This window comes from Pogona vitticeps, chromosome 4 (assembly GCF_051106095.1).
Source record: "Pogona vitticeps strain Pit_001003342236 chromosome 4, PviZW2.1, whole genome shotgun sequence".
Lineage (NCBI taxonomy): Eukaryota > Metazoa > Chordata > Lepidosauria > Squamata > Agamidae > Pogona > Pogona vitticeps.
Window position 1 is genome coordinate 184,982,372 of NC_135786.1, and position 21,369 is coordinate 185,003,740.

The 21,369-nt window shown below is 39.8% G+C and overlaps 1 protein-coding gene across 2 annotated transcripts in view; it reads right to left on the reverse strand.

Annotated features, from left to right (window-relative positions):
* The window catches only part of ROCK1 (Rho associated coiled-coil containing protein kinase 1), a 98,110-nt gene extending 79,696 nt beyond the window's left edge, over nt 1-18,414 (reverse strand). For both annotated transcript variants that reach the window (XM_020794534.3, XM_020794533.3), the window contains exon 1: nt 17,950-18,414. In XM_020794534.3, the coding sequence (XP_020650193.1) occupies nt 17,950-18,042 (93 nt within the window). In that variant the 5' untranslated portion in view covers nt 18,043-18,414. The remainder of the gene's footprint in view (nt 1-17,949) is intronic.
* Between the last annotated feature and the right edge of the window lie 2,955 nt (nt 18,415-21,369).

The window sequence follows — 21,369 nt, forward strand, 5'->3', positions numbered from 1 at the left end:
TCTATATTACCCTTCAACTCAACATGAGCCTTCATCAAACTGGACATTACAGAGTTAGAAGTGGTGCAGGAAACTAACAGAAGTTCAAAAACTCATGGCCAGATGCACAAAACAAGTTTCTTGTTTAAAGCAAACACCAAAATTGGGGATGCAGAATCTACTTTGAGCTAGCATATTTCAGATTTCACCTCTGACAATGCGAATTAGAATGTCTCAATGACTTGTTAGATGCACATCACTTTTGCCAACTAGCAAATGGTATGAGTCACAGGGATTTAAAAAATTCTATTCACATTGCTTTTCTGCACTCATCTGAAATGGAAACAGGTTTAGGAAGAACTGAAAACTAGTGCAGTGGGTCTATTTGTAAAGCTGATAGGATGGCTCTGTTTCCCATCTCTGTCTTTCACTGCTTGATAGAATAGTTGATGCCTGGTCACAGTTAACAGCAGAAACAGCTGAATTCACAGCAGAACTGAGAAACTGTTTCTGAAAAACATTTCTTTCTACTGGACCTTGATCTATCTACAGAGATGAAGTAATGCAATCAAGAATTTTAATTTCCAGATACAAATAATTTTGTTCAATGACCATTTTTATACTGTTCAGAGATTCAATGCAGAACTATTGTATTGTACTACAGCCAAAAGAAACCAGGACAACAATAGTACTGCTAAATTAAATACAATTATTCTAGTTTAACTTTGACTTTTCATGTTCATGCTAACTCCTCTTAAAATATAAAAGTTAGGAATCGGTAGCATAGGAAAACAAGAAGTTACATTCCTTTGGAAGACTGGCTGTTTCCCAAACAAAAAATCTTTTCCTTTTTTGGGCAGAGGGCACAGTAAGTTTTGTAATGTACCATGGTAACTTCTGATTCATTATTTCATTCATAGTAATTCTATTACTAGCTAAGGCAACAATATATTTATTTCATTTTTGTTTAATGGAGAAAGGAAAAATAATTTCAAATTAGTATTTGCTGTAATACATACTTGCCAATTTAATGAAACAATGTTCTTGGTTTCTCTGATTATTACTTCTTAGGTCACTTGGAGCATTTACACAGCATATAAATTATCACAAACAAGCAGTTTGAACAGCTAAACAAACCATATATGCTCCATATTTGGTTTATTGTGTCTTTCATCAGAGGGTAGCTTTGCTTCTCTGGTTTATTCCCTTTGAATGGGGCAAAGAAAGAAGCCTTGAACCTACCCTCAATTGAGGCAGAATAAAGGAGAGAGAAAGAAGAGCAACTGCCCCCCCCCCTGACATACAACATGTGCATCAGCATGTTGCTTGTTCCTATAAGATCCTTAGCTGGTTGTATTGTGTGAATGTACTGGCAAAGTAATATAATTGCTGCTACATGTGATCTATCTGTCACTTCAAAATTATGGTCATTTTTGCACAACAGAATGAGCCAGAATTCTCCAGAGCTTGTTTACAACATGAACTAGCTGTGTGCTAGTGCATGCAGTCCTTTCCTCCCACTTTGCTTCTCACTGCTACAGTACCCTCCAGATACCTATCGTGCAAACTATGATTTCTTGCTTACAGTTTTATTGAATTAGAAGCTGTTTTGTTCATGAAAAACCAGAACTGCAAGATTTGTTCTTAGTTTATGATTTTTAGCTTGATGGGAACAGATCAATTGTAGTGTAGTGTAGAAAAGCTATGAATCCCAACTGAGATGACCTACTGCAGCAGACAGGAACAAAACAAAGGCAAATAGGCTATGGCAGTGGTTCCCAAGTCTTTTGGGCTTGCAGCTCCCTTAATTTAGTGGCCACTGGCTGTGGCTACCCAGTGCAGTAGGACTGCCATAGCCACTGGATCAGTACCCGCAGTTTCACTTATCCACTGCCTCAAAATAATAATATAAAAACACAAGAATACAACTTATCAGGACTAGCCACTAGATGGAATCAGAGACTATGCTATATACAGGTGGTTTAATGGAAACACATTCATGGCTTGACTTCTCTGGTAGAAACAGCTTCCAGAAAAATGGAGACACTGCATTTTTTGGAGGGGGCAGGGCAGAGCAGGCTCTCTTGCAAACAGAAGGGCAGGAAACCCAGTCCTTTGGTAAGACTGGGTCAAGGTTCCTTTTTGCACCACAGAAACTGCAAGGAAAAGCTGCACAATACTTTGGATGGGGGAGCAAGGGAGGGGGAGGATGAGAGGATTCTGTGGTGCCCCTGAGTTGGTTTCCCTGTGCCCTACATAGCCACTGCACACAGTTTGCGAACCACTGGGCTATGGGCACAATCTAATTCCCAATAAGCAAACATTTCAGAGAATTCTGATTTACTGCAATATGCAAGTTAAGATCACAGTATATATAAAATAATGGTGTTTTTAACATCATAGGCCAATAGCTAGAGTGCTTCTTTGCATTAAATTAATTTGTACTGAACCACACAGAATGCACAGAGCAAATTGTTTAGGGTAGACAATAGCAGAGTTCAAGTCAAAAGATTAACAATTTGATTCCTTAGCATCTGCTCTGATGATACACTGCACTTTTGCAATTACACATCCCTGCTCACAGTACCAAATAGTGGTAAGTATCAAGCCATGATTTTTAATTTGATTACCTAGATACGCGCAGAAGTTATCAGCAGATTTCTACTATGGTTTCAGGCATATCTATGATGGAAGACAGCACTGTTGCCTTGCAAGACTACTTCTGATGTCAATCTAAGAAACTTCTACACACCCACATCTTAAAATGTACACAAACCAGGGTGGATAAAAATCAGTGATTTTTTTCAAAATCAAACTGATTTAAACTACAATCTTTTAAAAATTTAAATAGTGATTTAATTTGTGGTTTAGATCATGATTTAAATTGATTGATTCAAATCAAATCCAGCCGGGCAAATACATTACATAGTAAAGCATTCATGTACCAACTGTCCAAGTACAGACTACTGACAATTCAACTATTTATAAAGAGATCAAGTTTCTTAGATGGAAGAAGACACACATGTAATATTTCCAAAGATAAATATTTTACTTAGTCAATGAAACATGGTACTCAAAATATGTAAAATTCAGTTTGCTTAGTGTGATGGACTAGAATCAGGAGGTCCAAATAAACCAAGGGTTTGAATCCCTGCTCAACCATGGAAACTCACTGAGGAGTGTGGAACAGGTAAGGCCACTCCTAAAATATCTTTTACATCAAAAGCCCTTTAGAGTCACTCTAAGTCAGTTCTGACTTGATGGCACATTAACAGAGAAGTATTTTTTTTCATATATCTCTTTAGTTACCTTTCTATTCTCATATGCAAAGTTTTGAATTATTATTATTACCTTTCTATACACAACATATTGGAATATGTACTAATAAGAAATTGAACATGTCATCATTTTGATACATACAGTATGTCATTCAGTTCTATGAGGTATAATGTATGTCCCTAAGCTTTCAAATTCTGTATCTGTATTTTCATTCAAGTGATAAATTCCAAATGCATAAGGGCAGGTATCCTGTTGGCCTTACTGCACATGGAACAGCAGTCATGCAAGTAGTGTTTACCATTTTATGGGGTGTCCACCACAAGCCTGTTTGTGCAACCATGGTGTAACTGGGCATATGACAGACACTCTACAAACTGGTAGAAATCCTATGATTACTATTTTGGGCATGGTAAATAGAATAGGTACTAATCAAAATAGATTCCTGTGTACACAGTTATTCTCTTCCTACCATGTTTTTTTCAAATTTGAAGTTCACAACACTCCTGTAGGACTTGCTTATACTGTAGTAAGTATATCCTGACGTCTGAGCAAAAGAGCTAATTATGTGAAATATACACAAAAATCTTTTAATTGTGATATTACTAGCAACCAGAAAATACCACAATATATTTTTATGACAGATTTGAAGATATAAAAGAATGAAGAACAGTACGTCTAAATATAGTCAAACAACATGATAAAGATCTCAGAAAGAATTGCAATCATGTCATATTTAGCCATCAATGGGTTTTTAAACCACAGAATATTACATAAATACATAGTAACAATTTCAAATAAGAGAATGCAGCAGGAGTAATGTTTCCATAGCTACCCAAACATTTTAAAAACAAATATATTTAAAGTTATTTAAAGTTACTCCATACTCACACATTTAGAGGGAAAAATGCATACTCCATACATACAAATAGATATGGATATCTAGTAAAACTGATTTGTCTGTATTTTGAATTTCCATACCATAAGTAATAGTTTATATTTTTCTTCTTCTCCCAAAATATTATGACAAACTGCATGCAAAGTAGAAAGCTTACTTTATATGTGCTGACCACATGCAACATAAAAGATGCCCACAATTCTAATGATCATTTATTTTTTATTTATCGATTTGAAAGCTCAATTGTTTTAGTGTCCTATGTTCCAGATATTTTCTTTGCTAAACCGAGATGTGACTAAGTCATGCAAAAATACAGCTCTCCTATTAGAAGGAGTGAGGTATTTGAGATGGGCAGGAATTTGATAAAAATATAATTAAAGCCCTGTCTGATCACAGAAAAAGTTCATCTGTTTCAACATTCTGTTTCTAGAAGTAGCCAAACAAATGGCTCTGGGAAGCCTTCAAGAAGCACAGCAAAGCAACAGCTCTGCTTATACCCAGCATATATCCAGCATTTGATATGTGAAAACATACACCCCTGAATGTGGAGGTTGCTTTTGTTGTTGTTATGAGCAGTCAAGTCATTTCCAACTTATGACAATCCTATGAAAGAGCCATTTCCAAAATAACCTGTCACCAACTGCCCTGCTCAGCTCTTGTAAATTCTGTCAATCTCATATCTGATTTTCTTTTCCTACTGCCTTCTACCTTTCCCAGTATTCTCATCTAATGTGAATATGCCTGATGACTTAAATCAAACCAAGTTACATAAACCATAACATAATAAACAAAATACACAATAGTATAATAAATCAGTACCTTAACAGGTACCGTTCAAGGATACTGAACTTGACCGGGCCCATTTCCCCTGGCTCCATCCACACCCCATACAAATATTCTACATTCCCTGGTATTTTCACGCTCAACTCTGAAATTGAGCATGGGGAAACCCTAGAAATAGGAAGAAATTCCATACTTAACTATGAGCAGAAATCTGCTTTTCATCACTATTTGGGACTGAAAAAGGCAGAAGTAGAAGGGAGATTAAAACAAAGAATACTTTTATTTCCTATTTTCTTTAAGCTTCTTTTACTGTGATCAAAGTCACATTTGAATCAATGGACCATATGGAAGAATTAACTAATTAAATCCCCACTGATTCAGTAGGACTACTCCAGTGTGACAAACTCCACTAAGCAACAGGATTTCAGCTTCTCATTACTTCAGGGTTTTTTCCTTGCCTTTCCTCTTACTAGTTCAAGGTAATATACATGTTTTTTCTCCTCACCACTTTATTCTCAAAACAGCCCTGTGAGGCAGGTCAGGCTGAAAAAAGGAGGATTGGTCAAATGTCGTCAAATTGCACAGCTGAGTGGGGACGGGACCCTGCCTGTACCAAGCCCTAGTTCAACCTAGCTTTACCAAGACACCTTGCTACCTTCTAGTTACCCCCAGAGCCCAGGAGTGGGTACTTTCTAAGGAAAAATAAGGCCAAAAATATTTTAAATAAAGAAATTAAAAAATGTTTTATTTAATTGTTTTACTTGTGTTTTTAATCTTGTTCTTATGGGTTTTAATATGGTATCAGTTTAGTGCTTTTTAAAATATTTTCTTATTTAGCTTTTAACTTTGGTTCTATTAAAACCATAAGCCATCTTGGATCCTCTAGGAAAAAGGTGGCATATAAATATTTTAAATAAATAAATAATGTCTGTTCATCACAAATCTTAGTTCTTAAGTGCAATACATTATGATCAAAGGTGGAGGTGTGGGATCACTTTTGCTCCTTCCTGAGAACTTTCCATATAGTGCTGGAAGGAAGCTTAACAATATACTGTAGCTCATATTCTTATACTGTACTGAATATGTTTCCAGATGCAATAAGCTGTAAGGTCAACCACACCCTCTGGTGTAAATCATTGTGTGCTTTTCTCTTGACAGCTGCAACTATAATTTAAAATTATAGAGAGGTCCACAATCACTACTATATGGCCTACACTCAACTTAACTACACATAGAGATCAATACAATTGTGGATGTTCTTTTGTTTAGAATGTTGGGTTCACGCACCCCAGCCAGCAAATTTTTGAATGCTTGACATTACATATTTTTAAATGATAACCTTGATTAGTGCCAAGTAACATGCACATCTAAACTAGGTCTTGAAGCAAATATGAGTTGTGAAAAATCAAATGAGCACTACTTATTCCTCTTTATATATCCATGGTATTTATGAACCCAAGTCAGCATACATACAATTCCTAGGCACTGATAAAGACCCAGATCAAGTTTCTGCACAATGTGCCATCAGACAACAATTTAGAAATCACTTTCTGTAAATAATTTACTTGTAAATAAGCCCCTTTTCCAAAAATCAAAGTGTAGCTATGACATTGCAGTTGCAAATTAAGAGAAAACAGTGTTACTCTATATGTACTACTACTGTGAATTTTTTGTTACAGTACTTGTATTGACAAGAGATGTGGGGCCACTAAATGCTGAAGGAGGAATATCATACAACAGTATTCAAATGCTAGGTCATGCTGTGCCTTAATCCTTTGTTTAAGTCCCTCACTTACTATGATATTTCACTTTTATTAAATCCTGTTGCTCATTGATGCATGCAGAATGCAAACTGAAAACTTGCAGCAGCTTCTCACTGCAATTTATGAGTGCTGGCTTGGAGACACATCTACCCACTGCATGCACTGAAGTCCAAATAGGGACTTGATAACTGCTAGTGAGAAGCTGCTGCAGGTTACACCATTTGCCTTCCAAAGGCACAACTGACCAACAGGATTTTGGCTATTAATTTTTATGGCCCTTTATAGTATTTGATATTCTTATCTTAGAATATCACTAAATGCCTGAAATGAGCAAACCAACATCAAAACAGATTTATTCTTAATTTTGTAACACTTTCAAAAGACTGACGGAGACATTTACTAAATTACACCTTTCTCCCACATCCAACAATATGTGAAAAATTAAACTACTGACTTCTTTTTCTGAAGCCTATCAAAAAGTGAACTTAAACACATATCTGCTGCCCTCAACAGTGCACACTTAGAATCCATCAGTACACATGTACTTTCTCTAAATACACTTTAAATATATGAACTTCGGTAAGCACTACGTTTAGGAGCACAACTTTACCAGGATTTAAACACATAATTTAATTATACAAGGAAGATAAATTCTAAAAGATGATACTGATTGTGTATATACGAGAATAGTACAGTTATCCCAGACTTTTTTCCAGTAAAATTGTAAAGGTAATTTCAGATGTGCCCACATTACCTTTCCAACTGTGAGATTTACAAGATAGATAATAAAAAAGGTTTCACCTCATTCTTCCATGTAATAACATTCTCATCCCAATGATACTAGAGTCAAAGCTTTCAAAAATGTTAAATTATGTTGTTATGTGCCATCAAATCAGAATTGACATATAGTGAGTTCATTACTCTATCCACTATACCACACTGAGTGGACTCAATGAGACTAGATAGGCGGGATATAAATAAATAAATAAATAAATAAATAAATAAATAAATAAATAAATAAATAAATAAATAAATAAATCAATCAATCAATCAATCAATCAATCAATCAATCAATCAATCAATCAATCAATCAATCAATCAATCAATCAATCAATCAATCAATCAATCTTAGCACAAAACAGTACATCAGTGCATTCCAGGACTCTTTTTTAAAAAAAAAATGACTGCACAATATTCCTTTTTTTAAAAAATAACATAAAAGTAAAATTGATGATACAGAGAGGACTTTTTCCACACAAACATTTAAAAAATAAAATTTGCTAAAGTTGCCATTACTTATATTTTATGACACTAATACTTCTTATGCAACTGCTGTATAAAGGTTTGCTATTAATTCGCTTTGCTTATTTAGCATGTTTAACCATATTTTAGAATTTATTTCTATTCAGCAGAACATCAAATGATATGTTGTTATGGCCCAAATTTTGTACATTAGGCCATTTATACCTCAAACAGGAGAAACTCTAACTCCATCCATCATTTCTGACATAGATACAGAAATTCCTAATACAGTGGTGCCTCGCAAGTTGATGTTCAATCTGTTCTGCGAAAATCGCTGTCTTGTGAAAACATCGTCTTGTGAGGCACCACTGTATCATGGGACCAATCTTGGAACAGGTACAAAGATTTGAACAGGCTCTGTCTGCTGCAAAAGACAACAGGTCCTGCTCAGTCACCTGTCAAGAGATAAGTGCTGCTGTATGTCATCATTCAGTATCACTCTGTCTGAATAGAGGAAGAGATGAGACTGCCTAGGTAGTCAAAGAAAATCTGTGGTTGCTGCAGTGTGTTCTTGTGCACAAATGGACTAAGATTTTCTTTGGCTACGAAGCAGTCCCATCTCTATAAGTATTCAGATGAGTGGTCACATTTGCAGCTCCCAAAGCTGAGAAGTCTCCACTTTTAAGCAAAAACAAATAAACAAGCAATTTGGTGCTGCTTGTTTGTGGAGGCCTCAAGCCTTAGCTGCTTTTGAACTAGAAATCTTGGGGCTTTTCTAAGACATCTCTACACCAAACCCTGCCTGAATGAAACCTGTTCTTTTGATGTTGTTGAGTTTTGCTTCGTTCTTTTTAAAAGGTGGTGGTGGGGGATAAGATTGCCATTTCTGGGGCCAGAGTTCTATGGGATCTGAGGCAAAAAAGTGGCCTTCAAGCTAGACCGCCTAGAGTGGTCTTAAGTGGCTAGATAGGCGGGATATAAATAAAATAAAATAAAATAAAATAAAATAAAAAAATAAATAAATAATTGCAGTTGCCTGCTCTTGCAGTACAGCCTGGTTGACTCGCTGACATGGCAGAGAGGAAGAACATAACTAACATACCTATTGAAGCTGCTCATTATAAAAACTTACATTATTAACTTTAAGAATTAATGCTTTCTCTTTACTTTTTTTGGCTTCTGTTTTATACCTCAAGCTTGTGGGCAAGGACTACTCGTAATTATTGATCACATTGATCTTCAGTAAACCATCTGTAAACTTCCTCTCCTGAAAAGCTGAATAGAAATGCTTAAAATAAATACCTCTGTATGTTCATCCATTTGTTTTTTATCACTGCGTTCAGGATACCAATATTTTTAGAAATATTATACCACTGTTCTAAGTTTTCCACTTCATCCAGAAAGATTTGCACATTTTATCAACCATCTACAGTTTAACTAATTTAACAATGCAATCGCATATACATCTGATTAAAAGTAAGTCCACTAAGTTGAATAGTACTCTCTCTTTTGTAAGTGCATATAGGATTGTGGTCTCACACAAATATTCAAATCAGTTCCATTCCCAAATATACTTTAGTTTTTTGTTACTTTCTTTGGCTTTGTTTGCATGAATACACCCTCAGATCAAGACACACCAAAATTCATCAAATACACAGATCATGTGATCATTTTTTTTCATTGCCACAGATAAATGGCTTGAACTGATGTCTGAGAAGTCTGTTTACAGTCCACTTCAATTGTGATCTCTGGTACAATATGTAGTGAAGTTACACCTGAAATTCGTTCAAGAGCTAACTTCGTACTGTATTTGGTAATTTGGAGAAAAGAAAGTGGGCCAGTGAGCTGCTACAAAGTTTGTCTTAGTCCTGGATTTTGTTAGGGTCATTTCCTAACACAGGCAGAAGATAAATGTCTTTTTAAAAAAAACCAATTTCATTATTGAAGCTACATACTGAGAGGTCAAATGCATTCTTAGTTAATAATGAACTGTTTGATTCTAATCTTTCATGGGTGATCCCCAGCCCCACAGAACAGCAACTATATTCAAAGGGATCCTGTTTGTTTCTGTTATAGATTGTTGCCACTGATGTTTCACTAGATTAAGAGAATTAATAAAACAGGTCCCTTGGTCCTGACTTTAGGGCTTATGTTTTTCACTATCAACAATGGAAATATGAATGCATGCCAATTCCCTGTATATTGTCATGTTTGCAGAATACTGAGTAAACAATCACTTTTCACATATTGAATAAGCTGGACTTCAAGGAGAACAAGGATTTCAGATAAGCAAGGCAGAATTTGAATTTATTATATGTAGCTCTTTCACACAGTACATAGATGCAAGTCATAAAATATGCATACATAGTTCCTATTCACGGGACAATGCAATCATCAATGCTTTGTTACATTCTTGGGAAGAATGAGAAAAAAAATCAGAAAATTATACACTAACCCCCCCCCCAACTCTCCTGATGTTTTTAATGGCATGTGAGGCATGCTTCCTTAAAATCTGCTCACCCCATTAATATTACAAGTTGTATCTTCTGTGGGAAGAAAGATGATTACCCAATATATCTGACTCTCCGCTATTTCTCTGGGATAGAGGTTATACTGTACAACATTTTTTCAAGAGTAAGCAAGTGAGGTGCTACCAATCTTCTGCCACTTCTTGTAGTACTCTTGAGATTTGGCAAGTCCTTGAGAGAGTACGTACTATTTACCTGTTCTTCATTAGCATTTACATTTGTTGTTGTTTCGTTTTTAAGTCATGTCCGACTCTTCATGACTCCATGGACCAGAGCACGCCAGGCCCTTCTGCACTCCACTGCCTCCCAGAGTTTGGTCAAATTCACGTTGGTAGCTTCGATAACACTGTCCAACCGTCTTGTCCTCTGTCGTCCCCTTCTCCTCTTGCCCTCACTCTTTCCCAACATCAGGCTCTTTTCCAGGGAGTCTTCTCTTCTCATCAGATGGCCAAAGTATTGGAGCCTCAGCTTCAGGATTTGGCCTTCCAGCAAGCACTCAGGGTTGATTTACTTCAGAACAGATAGGTTTGTTCTCCTTGCAATCCAGAAGAGTCTCAAGAGTCTCCTCCAGCACCACAATTCAAAAGCATCAATTCTTCAGCAGTCAGCTCTCTTTATGGTCCAGCTCTTACTTCCATACATCACTACAGGAAAAATCATAGCTTTGACTATGCAGACCTTTGTCGACAAGGTGATGTCTCTGCTTTTTTAAGATGCTGTCTACGTTTGTCATCACTTTCCTCCCAAGAAGCAGGCGTCTTTTAATTTCATGGCTGCTGTCACCAACTGCAGTGATCAAGGAGCCCAAGAAGGTAAAATCTGTCACTGCCTTCATATCTTCCCCTTCTATTTGCCAGGAGGTGATGGGACCAGTGGCCATGATCTTAGTTTTTGTGATGTTGAGCTTCTGACCATTTTTGCGCTCTCTTCTTTCACCCTCATTAAGAGGTTCTTTAATTCCTCCTCACTTTCTGCCATCAGAGTGGTATCATCTGCATATCTGAGGTTGTTGATATTTTTTCCGGCAATCTTAATTCCGGTTTGGGATTCATCCAGTCCTGCCTTTCGCATGATGTATTCTGCATATAACTTAAATAAACAGGGAGACAATACAGTATACAGCTTTGTCGTACTCCTTTCCCAATTTTGAACCAATCTGTTGTTCCATATCCAGTTCTAACTGTTGCTGTGAAGATATTAATATTTTTAGAGGAGGCCCATCTTACTATCTCACCACCATTTAAGGCACATTTGGTACAGATGCAAGAGTGGCCACCCTCAGTTTGGAAGTCCCTGCCAAGATCACATACCTTTGTTCATTCTCTATTGGTCTTCTGCATGCTAGCAAAAATATCTTTATTTAGGCATTTAGGCTACTCTGCTGTTGAAAAAGGTCAAAATGGTTCCATACTGGTTGTGTCTTTCATTCTTGTCGTTTTAATTTACTAAGTTCTGCTGCATTTAATTCAAGATGCCTATATACTCTTATTGTTAGCTACCTAGCAGGAAGGCAATAAACTAGTTATTCTGGTTAAGTCTTTATCAATTTTACCTTCTCAATCCCCTCTCATGGAAAGATATAATATATTCTTCAACATACAGCAGGAATTTGCACTTCTGATCTCTGACTTTGCAGCCAGATACTCAACTCACTGAGCTATCCAGCCAGCAGAAATTGATGGAAATCTTTACCTTACAGTACCTCCAAAAAGCCACTTAGAAGACAAGCTGAACATATTCATGAAAAGGCAATGGCATCTGAGGTTTGCTGTTACTTTTAATCCATAGTACTCTACTATGATGAGCTGTAACGTAAACAGCATAACATTTTCAGGAAAGCAGGACTTGTAATCAAATTGACCAGGAATACTGACTTTTGCTCAAAATCAGTTGTTGATGCCTGATCTGTAATAATTAATCACATAATTATAGAAATTACATCTCAGCCTTCCAGGGCCTGTGCAGCATTTACAACAGCTAGAACCAGATCAAAGTCATAATGGATCCCTGGACATAAAGCTGCAGCTGGTTCCCCATTCTGTCCCCAACACTGAACTCAAACACATTTGTACACAAACACACACTTATGCACAGAAAGCTATTCTATAGATTCAAGCATAACAGAAAAAATAGGTTATGGTTTTCTACACGTGGGCTTTCTGTTGCATTAAAAAATTCCTGTAAACAAATGTGTTAAGACAGTTACAAACTGCAATTAGAAGCCACCGTTTATTTTTATCTTACAAACGGTACATTACTTATTTATTATTTATTTAAAATATTAAAATCGAGCCCTTTCCTAAAAAGATCCTAAGATTATAATATTTAAAAAGTATTGAAAGCTAAGAACAATAAATTGCTACAGTATTTAAAAAGAATTAAACAAATACAATATTAAGCCTAGTAGATAAAAACAGTTCTAAAGACACGGTTAAGAACAACAGAAACACAGCTGTGAACTTTCCCTGGTTTATTTGTTTGTTTGAAACAGAAGCCATCAAAAGGGGCATAAGAGAAAACAGACCATTCTCAGGCAAATCAGGGAGGTTTATGGAAAGAAAAATATACATATATATGATAAATCTAACAAAATCAAACAATGAAAAAAAATCATAATTACAACAAAGACATTTATACTTTAAATTTCATAGGTTTAGCTTTTACCAAACTAAACCATTTCCAAAACACTAAATGCAACCAAAAATTAAAAGCACCTGGGGCCATGAAAAAAAGTACTGTTAGAATGTCAGTAAGACAAGATTTCAGTAAGCCAAAAGGTCTGCGTCTGGGGTCATAGGACACTTCTGGGTTTCCTCACAAAACCCATGGATACAAAGAAGAAGAAGCTACACTATTATTTGCTCTCTTCCATGATCCTAGAGGGAAGATATGGAAGGGACTTGACTCTGAAGATGGGTCCTCTGATTTTCTAGTTGGATTGATCCTAGATATGAGCCTGGCTAGAGAAGCAAAATGTCCTTGTTGAGGGACAAATATGGCTGCTTCCACATCCATATTTAGATACAATACTGGATGAGATTACACCCTTGTCTGGTTGAGATCTAGCATTTGTTCAAGTAAGAAGTAAACAACACTCTGCATTCAGATTGCAGTACCCACATGAAGTAGAGAACAATCCATTTTTAAGATTTCCAAATAATGGATACATGATAGTCAATTAAATGAAAACACTCAGCAAGGTGTATCTGGATTACAGACAATGTTGTACAGTGGTGCCTCATGCAACAGTCGCTCCGTAGAGCAACGAATCTGCGCAACGATGCCGTTTTTGCGATCGTAAATGCGATCGCAAAACGGCACCTAGATAGGGGAAATTCACAGAGCGAAGGCCGGTAAGCGATTCGCTTACCGACCTTCGCTTTGCGACCCGCCGATCAGCTGTTCCGCAGCTTCAAAATGGCCGCCGGAACAGCCGAAAGGGCCGGGCACAGCGTTTTCGCACCCTTGGTAAGCGAGGGGAGGGCGCGAAAACGCTGCCGGAACAGCCGAAATGGCCGCGCGCAGCGTTTTCGCGCCCTCCCCTCGCTTACCAAGGGCGCGAAAACGCTGCGCCCAGCCATTTCGGCTGTTCTGGCGGCCATTTTGGACCCGTCGGACAGCTGATCGCAGCGTTTTCGCACCCTCGTTCAGCGAGGGGAGGGCGCGAAAATGGCTGCCGGCCATCCCGGAACATCGCACAACAGTGAGTATTCGGCCGAATTGGAACACATTAAACCACGTTTAATGTGTTCCAATGGCTTTTTATTTTCCGTTGAGCGATGTTTCACACAGCGAGGGTTAATCCGGAACGGATTAACCTCGCTGTGCGAGGCACCACTATACATCTATTCAGTGGTGTCTTGCTTAACGATGTTAATTGGTTCCCAAAAAATCGCTGCTAAGCGATTTCATCGCTAAGTGAAACGCGGTTTCCCATTGAAATGCATTGAAAACCGGATAATCCGTTCCAATAGGAACAAATTGCCATCCTTAAGCGAAAATCACCATAGGAAACACAGTTCCCCAATTGAAATGCATTGAAACCTATTCAATGCATCTCAATGGGGGGAAATACAACAACAAATTAAAAAATAGTCAGAACAAAGTCAAATTTGGTTAACAAAGGGTTTATTAAGTGCACTTTATGATTTCAAACATTTTAAACAGTAAACTTTAACTTTATAAATAACAGAAAAACATTTAAAAAACAGCAAACATGAGGCTGTTTAAACCATCGTTAAGCGAAACAGGGGACCCAAAATTTTATCGCTATGCGGAGCATGGTCCCAACCATCGCTAAGCGAAAATCACCCATAAGGCCCATCGTTAAACTAAGCGTAAAAACGCTCCAAAAAAGTCGTCGCTAAGGGATTTTGTCGTTAAACAAAGCAATCGCTAAGCGAGGCACCACTATACACTGTTTATTGCTTCCAATATAGAAGATAAGTCAAGAATAAAAAGTGGCCGAAGGCAGCTATGTGGAACAATATCACATAAGAACAGAAAAGAGACATTTTAACTGTTACTTGTTCATCCACTCAGGGATGTAATTCAGCTGCAAAGCATATATTTTCTTTTGCAAAACCTTCCAGATTCAATTATCAATGTATCTAGATATGACAGGTAAAGACCTTTGTCCTGAACCTTGAAGAGTCACTGTCACTGTAAATAATACTAAGCTCAATGAACCAATGGCAGAATTTACCAAAAGAAAGCCTCCCATATTGAGTGCAAATATGAACAAACCAATGACTGGGAGAATATTCGTTTACACATTGCTGCTGTTAAGTGCTGTGAAGTCAGAACTAACTTACTGTGACCCTAATCGGGCTTTCAAGCTAAGTAAAGTATTTAAGGAATTATTTTACCACTTCCATACTCCCAGCAAGCTCCCATGGCTGAGCAAGGATTTGAACCCAGCCCTCCTGAGTCCCAGTCCATCACTCTATCCGTTACACCTTACTGAGTATCTCTGGTTTACACATTACTTACAATACTTGCTTAATGCTAGAATACACCATTCCAGGAAGGCAATCCACATGGTACAGGGCAATGTTTAATATCTGTAACAAACCTCAGTCTTACACACAAAACCATCAACCACTGATGCTAGTACTGTATCAGAATAGCTCCTGCATTTAGCCAGACATATAAAGTATACATTACTATTAAACTGCTACATCCTGTCATAGACACAATATAAATTACATCACAGCAAAAGAAATATCTGAAGAACAAAGGACTGTTGCAAGCAACTTTAGCTGAATGGCTGCTTCATGGCTGACTAAACAGATGGGCAATAGTGTCAGTATCATAGCCCAAATATCTTTTCCCCACCCATTTAGAAAAAATGATCTAGTGGCTGTTTATCAACAGTCACCTACCAGAAAAAGAAAAGTAATGGATTCTTTGAAGAGGTAAATATAACTGAAACATCTAACCTGCTATCTTTTGCCAATTTTTTCAATAAATGGTTCTAATTATTATTAACTCCATCACCCGACATAATTATATTTATGGCCACAATTATTATACAAATTTTACAAACACAAAATATAGGTACACAGATTATCTCATAACAAGCATTCTAATGTGGCCTTAAGTTGCGTAACACAGTTGTTCTCAAACTGAGGTCCCCAGATGTTCTTGGACTGCAATTACCAGAAGCCTTCATGGCTAGCTGTGCTAGCCAGGATTTCTGGGATTTGCAGTCCAAGAACATCTGGGGACCAAAGTTTGAGAACCATATGCAGTATTATACGAGTTTGCATATCTCCAATACATACAGATCTGGCAATAGCTCTACTACACCATCATGGAACAGATTACCATAATAGTTTTAAGATCACCAGATTTTACACAACTTGCAGCTATAGCTTTTTTTCTTGTTATGGGAGCAAAATAATGAACTAAGGACTTATTTACACAATCTAATTTGAAAGTCTGAAATTAAAACTAAGCATTCAGATTGAGTCTATCCAAAGTCTAACACATCACACGTTGAATTTTGTACTATTATGTTTGCCCATGGCAAAACAATTAAGCATCAGCCTATACAGTATGAATACAATAGTGTGAGAGCTACTGACTAAAACATATTCACACAATTGTTTTAGTCAGTACCACTCACTGACTAAGTGAGTAACCTCTGGTAAGAGGTTCACTCTGTTGAATCCTGAATCTAAACTTTTTTAAAATACTGTACAATAAAACCTCGTATATCAACAAAATATGCTTAGTGAATACAATGTCACTTCTATTGGTATGAGAATATTTTAACATCAGATCACTTTATAGCTATGCACCTCTGTTCCACTTTACGAATAAATGTTTAAGTTCTTCCTACAATGAACACAAAAAAACTTTTTAATAGAGCAAATGGGTTGGCAGATTATGCACCAGGATTTATAAACAGAACCTCATCTTTATGCAGGAGCCAGTCTAGTCACAACAGTAATATCCATTTAGTCCCTGATACAGCTACACAAACATCCACCATTGGCATCCAAGCAAGCCATACATGTAAGGTTCTCATGCACACTAGAGGTTTTACCCACCATTGGGATTAAGAATTTAATAAGCTCTTAAAAACTAGATAATGTAATCACTAAGCAACACTGAACAAAGTTACTAGAAACGTTGTGTGAATTATGGAGAAATCAGAACTTCATCTTTCTAGGCAGTGCACTGACATAACAAGGTTTTGTTGGAATGCTTTAAATGCAACTGCCTTTAGAGAACATTTTTATAAAGTACCATACAGACACTCACTTGTTTAAAATATTTTAATTTAGAAACTAAAATGCAAAAGTGTACTTGTGCAACTCAATCCTACACATGTCCACTCAGAAGTAAATCTCTTGTGTTGTTATATGCTGTCCAATCTCTTCTGAAAGCAACCTTAATTAGGTTTTCAAAGTAAGCAAGATGTACAAGGACTGTTTTACCATTGCTACGCTTATTCAGTTTCCACAGCTGAGCAGGGATTTGAATCCAGCTCTCCCCTGTGGCAGACCAACATTCTATCCACTACACCACACCGACTCTTGCAAATGATATGTGTGTTTGTACACACACACACACACACACAGAGAGAGAGAGAGAGAGAGAGAGAAACAGTGTGTGTGTGTGTGTGTACAGGATTACATCTTAAAAAACAAGAGCAGCCTGAAAAACTTAAGATTGTTGGATTCAGTGGTGTCTACAACTCTGGTACCACAAATCTGACCAGTTTTCCATCATATTCTGATGCAAGGCATTTGCTTAATCTCAACATATAGAGGAATATTTTTGCTTTGTTTTCAGCACTGTAAATTTGCTTAACTATCATTTGCACAGTAGCACAGAAAACACTTCATAGATGGAGAGTAACATCTACTTTTTTTCAGAACCCAAGAGGTGTGTGTGCATAAATCATATTCTCCACGGAATCCACTCTTTCACACGGTTTCTGTTTATAAACGAAGCTCAGGCAACTCACCAATAAGCAGTCCGAGTTCACTTCAGATTTGGGGTCTCTTATCATCATCCCGATCTTTTCGAACCGAGACTCAAAGCTTTCTCCTGCCGACATGGTGCTGAAGTGGTGGTGGTCGCCTTAATCCACAGACAAGCAAAAACGGAACACGGGTGCTCCCGGTGCTTCCTCCCCCAACTCTCCTCCTCAGGGCAGGACCAGGTAGGCACTAGGGTTGTCTCTCATGCTCTCCACGCCACACATCCTCGCGCAACAGCGAGTTCGGAGCCGAAAAGGGGGTCCAGAGACGCTACCCCCTCCTCGAGGAGTAGCCTTTCCCGCTGCCCCTTCCCTTGAGTCTCTAAGCTGTTATTACAGCCCTGCCCGTTTTCTCGGGTCTCCAGCCTGGCTCCTCTTGTCTTTGCAGCCACATTTTCCCAGCCAGGCGACCGTCCTGGCAGAACGCGTAACGGTTCCGGTTCCTCCTCCTCCTCCTCCTCCTCGGTGCCAGCTACCGAGTAGCTGCTACTTGGAAGGAAGGGAAGGGAAGAAAAAAAGAGGCACAGAGGCCTACCATAAAAACAGGAAACTTTCTCCACAGAGCGTCACCAGGCTGCTCCCTCCACACCGCCAAGGCCGAGGCCGTGCACGGCTCCGCTGCCTCCTCAAGCTGCAGCCGGGGGTGGGCAAGAAGGTGCCAACTGCCGCATAGGCCGCCCTGGCCCCACTTCTGCAGTGGGACGGGGAGGGGGGGAAGAGGAGGGGGGAAAACCTCCGCCTTGCCCTCCGGACACCCGCGGCTTCAACGACGGCCGCGTAACGGCCGAGGCATCATCTTCTTCTTTTTCTTCTTTTCCCCGCACCTTTTTTTACTCGCCGCTCTTGCTCGGGTCCCCGCCGCCGCCGCGGGTCACCGTCGTTGGGCGGCTCTTTCCCCTCCTTTTCTTTCCCGACAGGAGCTGCGGTCGCTTCACTTCGCACCGGGCTTCAAAGCCTGTGAAGAGCTGGCGTGCCTCCGCGCTCTTCGGAGCCTCCGTTTGGTCCTGCGGCTGGAAGGAAGGCGCTCGCTCCTCACGGTGAAGAAACCTGAAAACGACGAGGAGAGAGAATGAGGCCCCAGGGCGTCCACCTCTGCCTCAGTAGTAGCGACTGAAGGCGGGCAGAGTCACACAAATATGTCCGCCTTCCTGTTCAAACAGTCTGAGCGGACCTGAACCCAGAGCGCATGCGCCTCAGGGTGGAGCCGGGCGCGCGAGCGCCCACTCCGGCGGCGTCCGCAGCAAGCGAAGCGAGCTAGCGCCTCCGTCCGCGCTCCCGCCTTCTCTGTGCTCCGTCTCTAGAGGACTCTGGCGTTGCCTTCCGTGAGCGCAGCCGGGAGCGCGAGTTTGACGGCCGGCTTGTGCGCACGTGGAGCGCTGAGGTAACGCGGGGCGGGTGCCTGCGAGGAGCAGCCTCGAAGAGGCGGCACGGGTGGAGCTTGGCGAGACGACCCGCCACTGGCTATCGCAGGCGGAGGGCCGTGCGCTTCAAGCCGCAAGACAGGACGGCTCAGTCAGCAGTTGGTTCTGTGGAGTAAGGATTAAACACGGAGTTGGCATCTTCGCAGCTTGTTTTGCCCAATGCATCCTAACCCACGCCTCTTTTTAGTAAACTGGAGATGGCCCGATTAAAAGAAGTCGATTGCCTTTTTCTGTTTCATGCCGTTTCCAGGGTCTGTGGTAAAATACGGAAGCTAAGTACTTCCTCTGAGGTGGTTCTGCCTCTGCCTAGTGGCTTCATACACATACTGCTGAACGGTGCAGTTGAATCTTCTTTAGAAGGCCAAGAGAAGAACGAGGAAGGGATCATCGGTTGCCAGAGAGTACTGCATTAGAGGCTGCAGAGCAAAAGCATCCAAAACCTGTATTTACTCCTAAGCCAGTGACTGGAGAGACTAAGCAGCGCATATAACAAAGGACTGTTTCCCCAAATACCTCACATTCATGTACTGTATATATAAAGGATTCCCAAAGGCAGTGGGTTACACTGTATACAGTATTGGAGTTGTTTGGGTTTTTTTGTCATTTATGTTTTTGTTATATTTTGTTATATTAATTTTTAAAAATAAAAAAATAAACTTATCCTTCACTCTTACATACATTTCCACACCTTTCATGGATGCATATGATTTTCCCCTTCTCTCACTGAGGCACACACAATTTTCCCCATTCCACAAACACACATCCTATGCATATATAAATACTGGAATTCTTTACTCTTCCATATCCACACAGACATTTTATACATGGCTGCTGCTACTGCCACAGAGATTGTGGCTACTAGATTATCACTTTTTCTAGGGCAGGAGTCCCCAACCCCCGGTCCGTGGCCTTGACCAGACTGGGCCGTGAAGATAGCTCTCCTGCCTCCCACATGCACTCTCCCCCACATGCCCACCCACACAGTCCCTTTGCGCATGTGTGTGTGTGCAAGCACCATGTGAGTGCCCCCACCCCTTCGTGCATGCGCATGAGTGTGTTTATGCCCTGTGCAAGCGCCACCACCCCTTTTGCACAAGTGTACATGCCATGTGAGCACCCCCTGCCCCTTCGCACATGCACGTTAGTGCGTGCGCACCATGTGTGAGCACTCCAAACCCTTTGCGTGAGTGCCATGTGAGTGCCCCCACCCCCTTGTGCATGTGTACAAGTGCCCACGCAAGCACACACCACCCCTTTATGCATGTGCGCACATGCCCGCACAAGCGAGCGCAGGGGGTGCCCTGCCTCCAGCACACGGACCACGTTCCCCCCAACCTGTCCGTGGTGTCAAAAAGGTTGGGGATCACTGCTCTAGGGAATCCCTGGGGAGAAATCAGCAATTATGGCAGGAGTTAAGGGGCTGTTCAGATGACCACAGAAAGGCACTGCCCCCCACATGAGGCCTACAGCTTGCCTATACTGGTTTAAAGCACCAAAGGTTTGCCAGCAGAGTATGAGAGAGTGAAAACACAGGAGTTATTGAAAGATTTCCCAAATCTGAAGTTAGGGAGATTGTTACCCGATCTCTCTCTTAAAGTGGCAAGAGAAGTAAAATATGAAACTTTGGAGTGGACAGTGATTGTATTCCCAAAGGGGCAGGGAAGAGGATGGCAGGTGATATGACCTGATTCCAGACTTAATACACCTCCGCCTGAGGGGGATTGGGCCCGGAACCCATGCTGCGGCACCATTTGTGCAGTGAGAAGTGCACCCCTCCGGAGACCCACCAACACAGAGAAGTTTGGCCCAGCACCTCTGTGAGTTTAACAGACTTTGGGCGGGAGTTCTCATCTGACAGTTACGGCTTGTTGCTGGAGTTAAGTTGATTTGACCTGATTATGAAGGGTGTTGATCTTTGTGTAAGCAGTAAAGATAAAGATGTTAAAGTTAAGAATATGTCTCCTGTGATATTTCCCACGCAAAA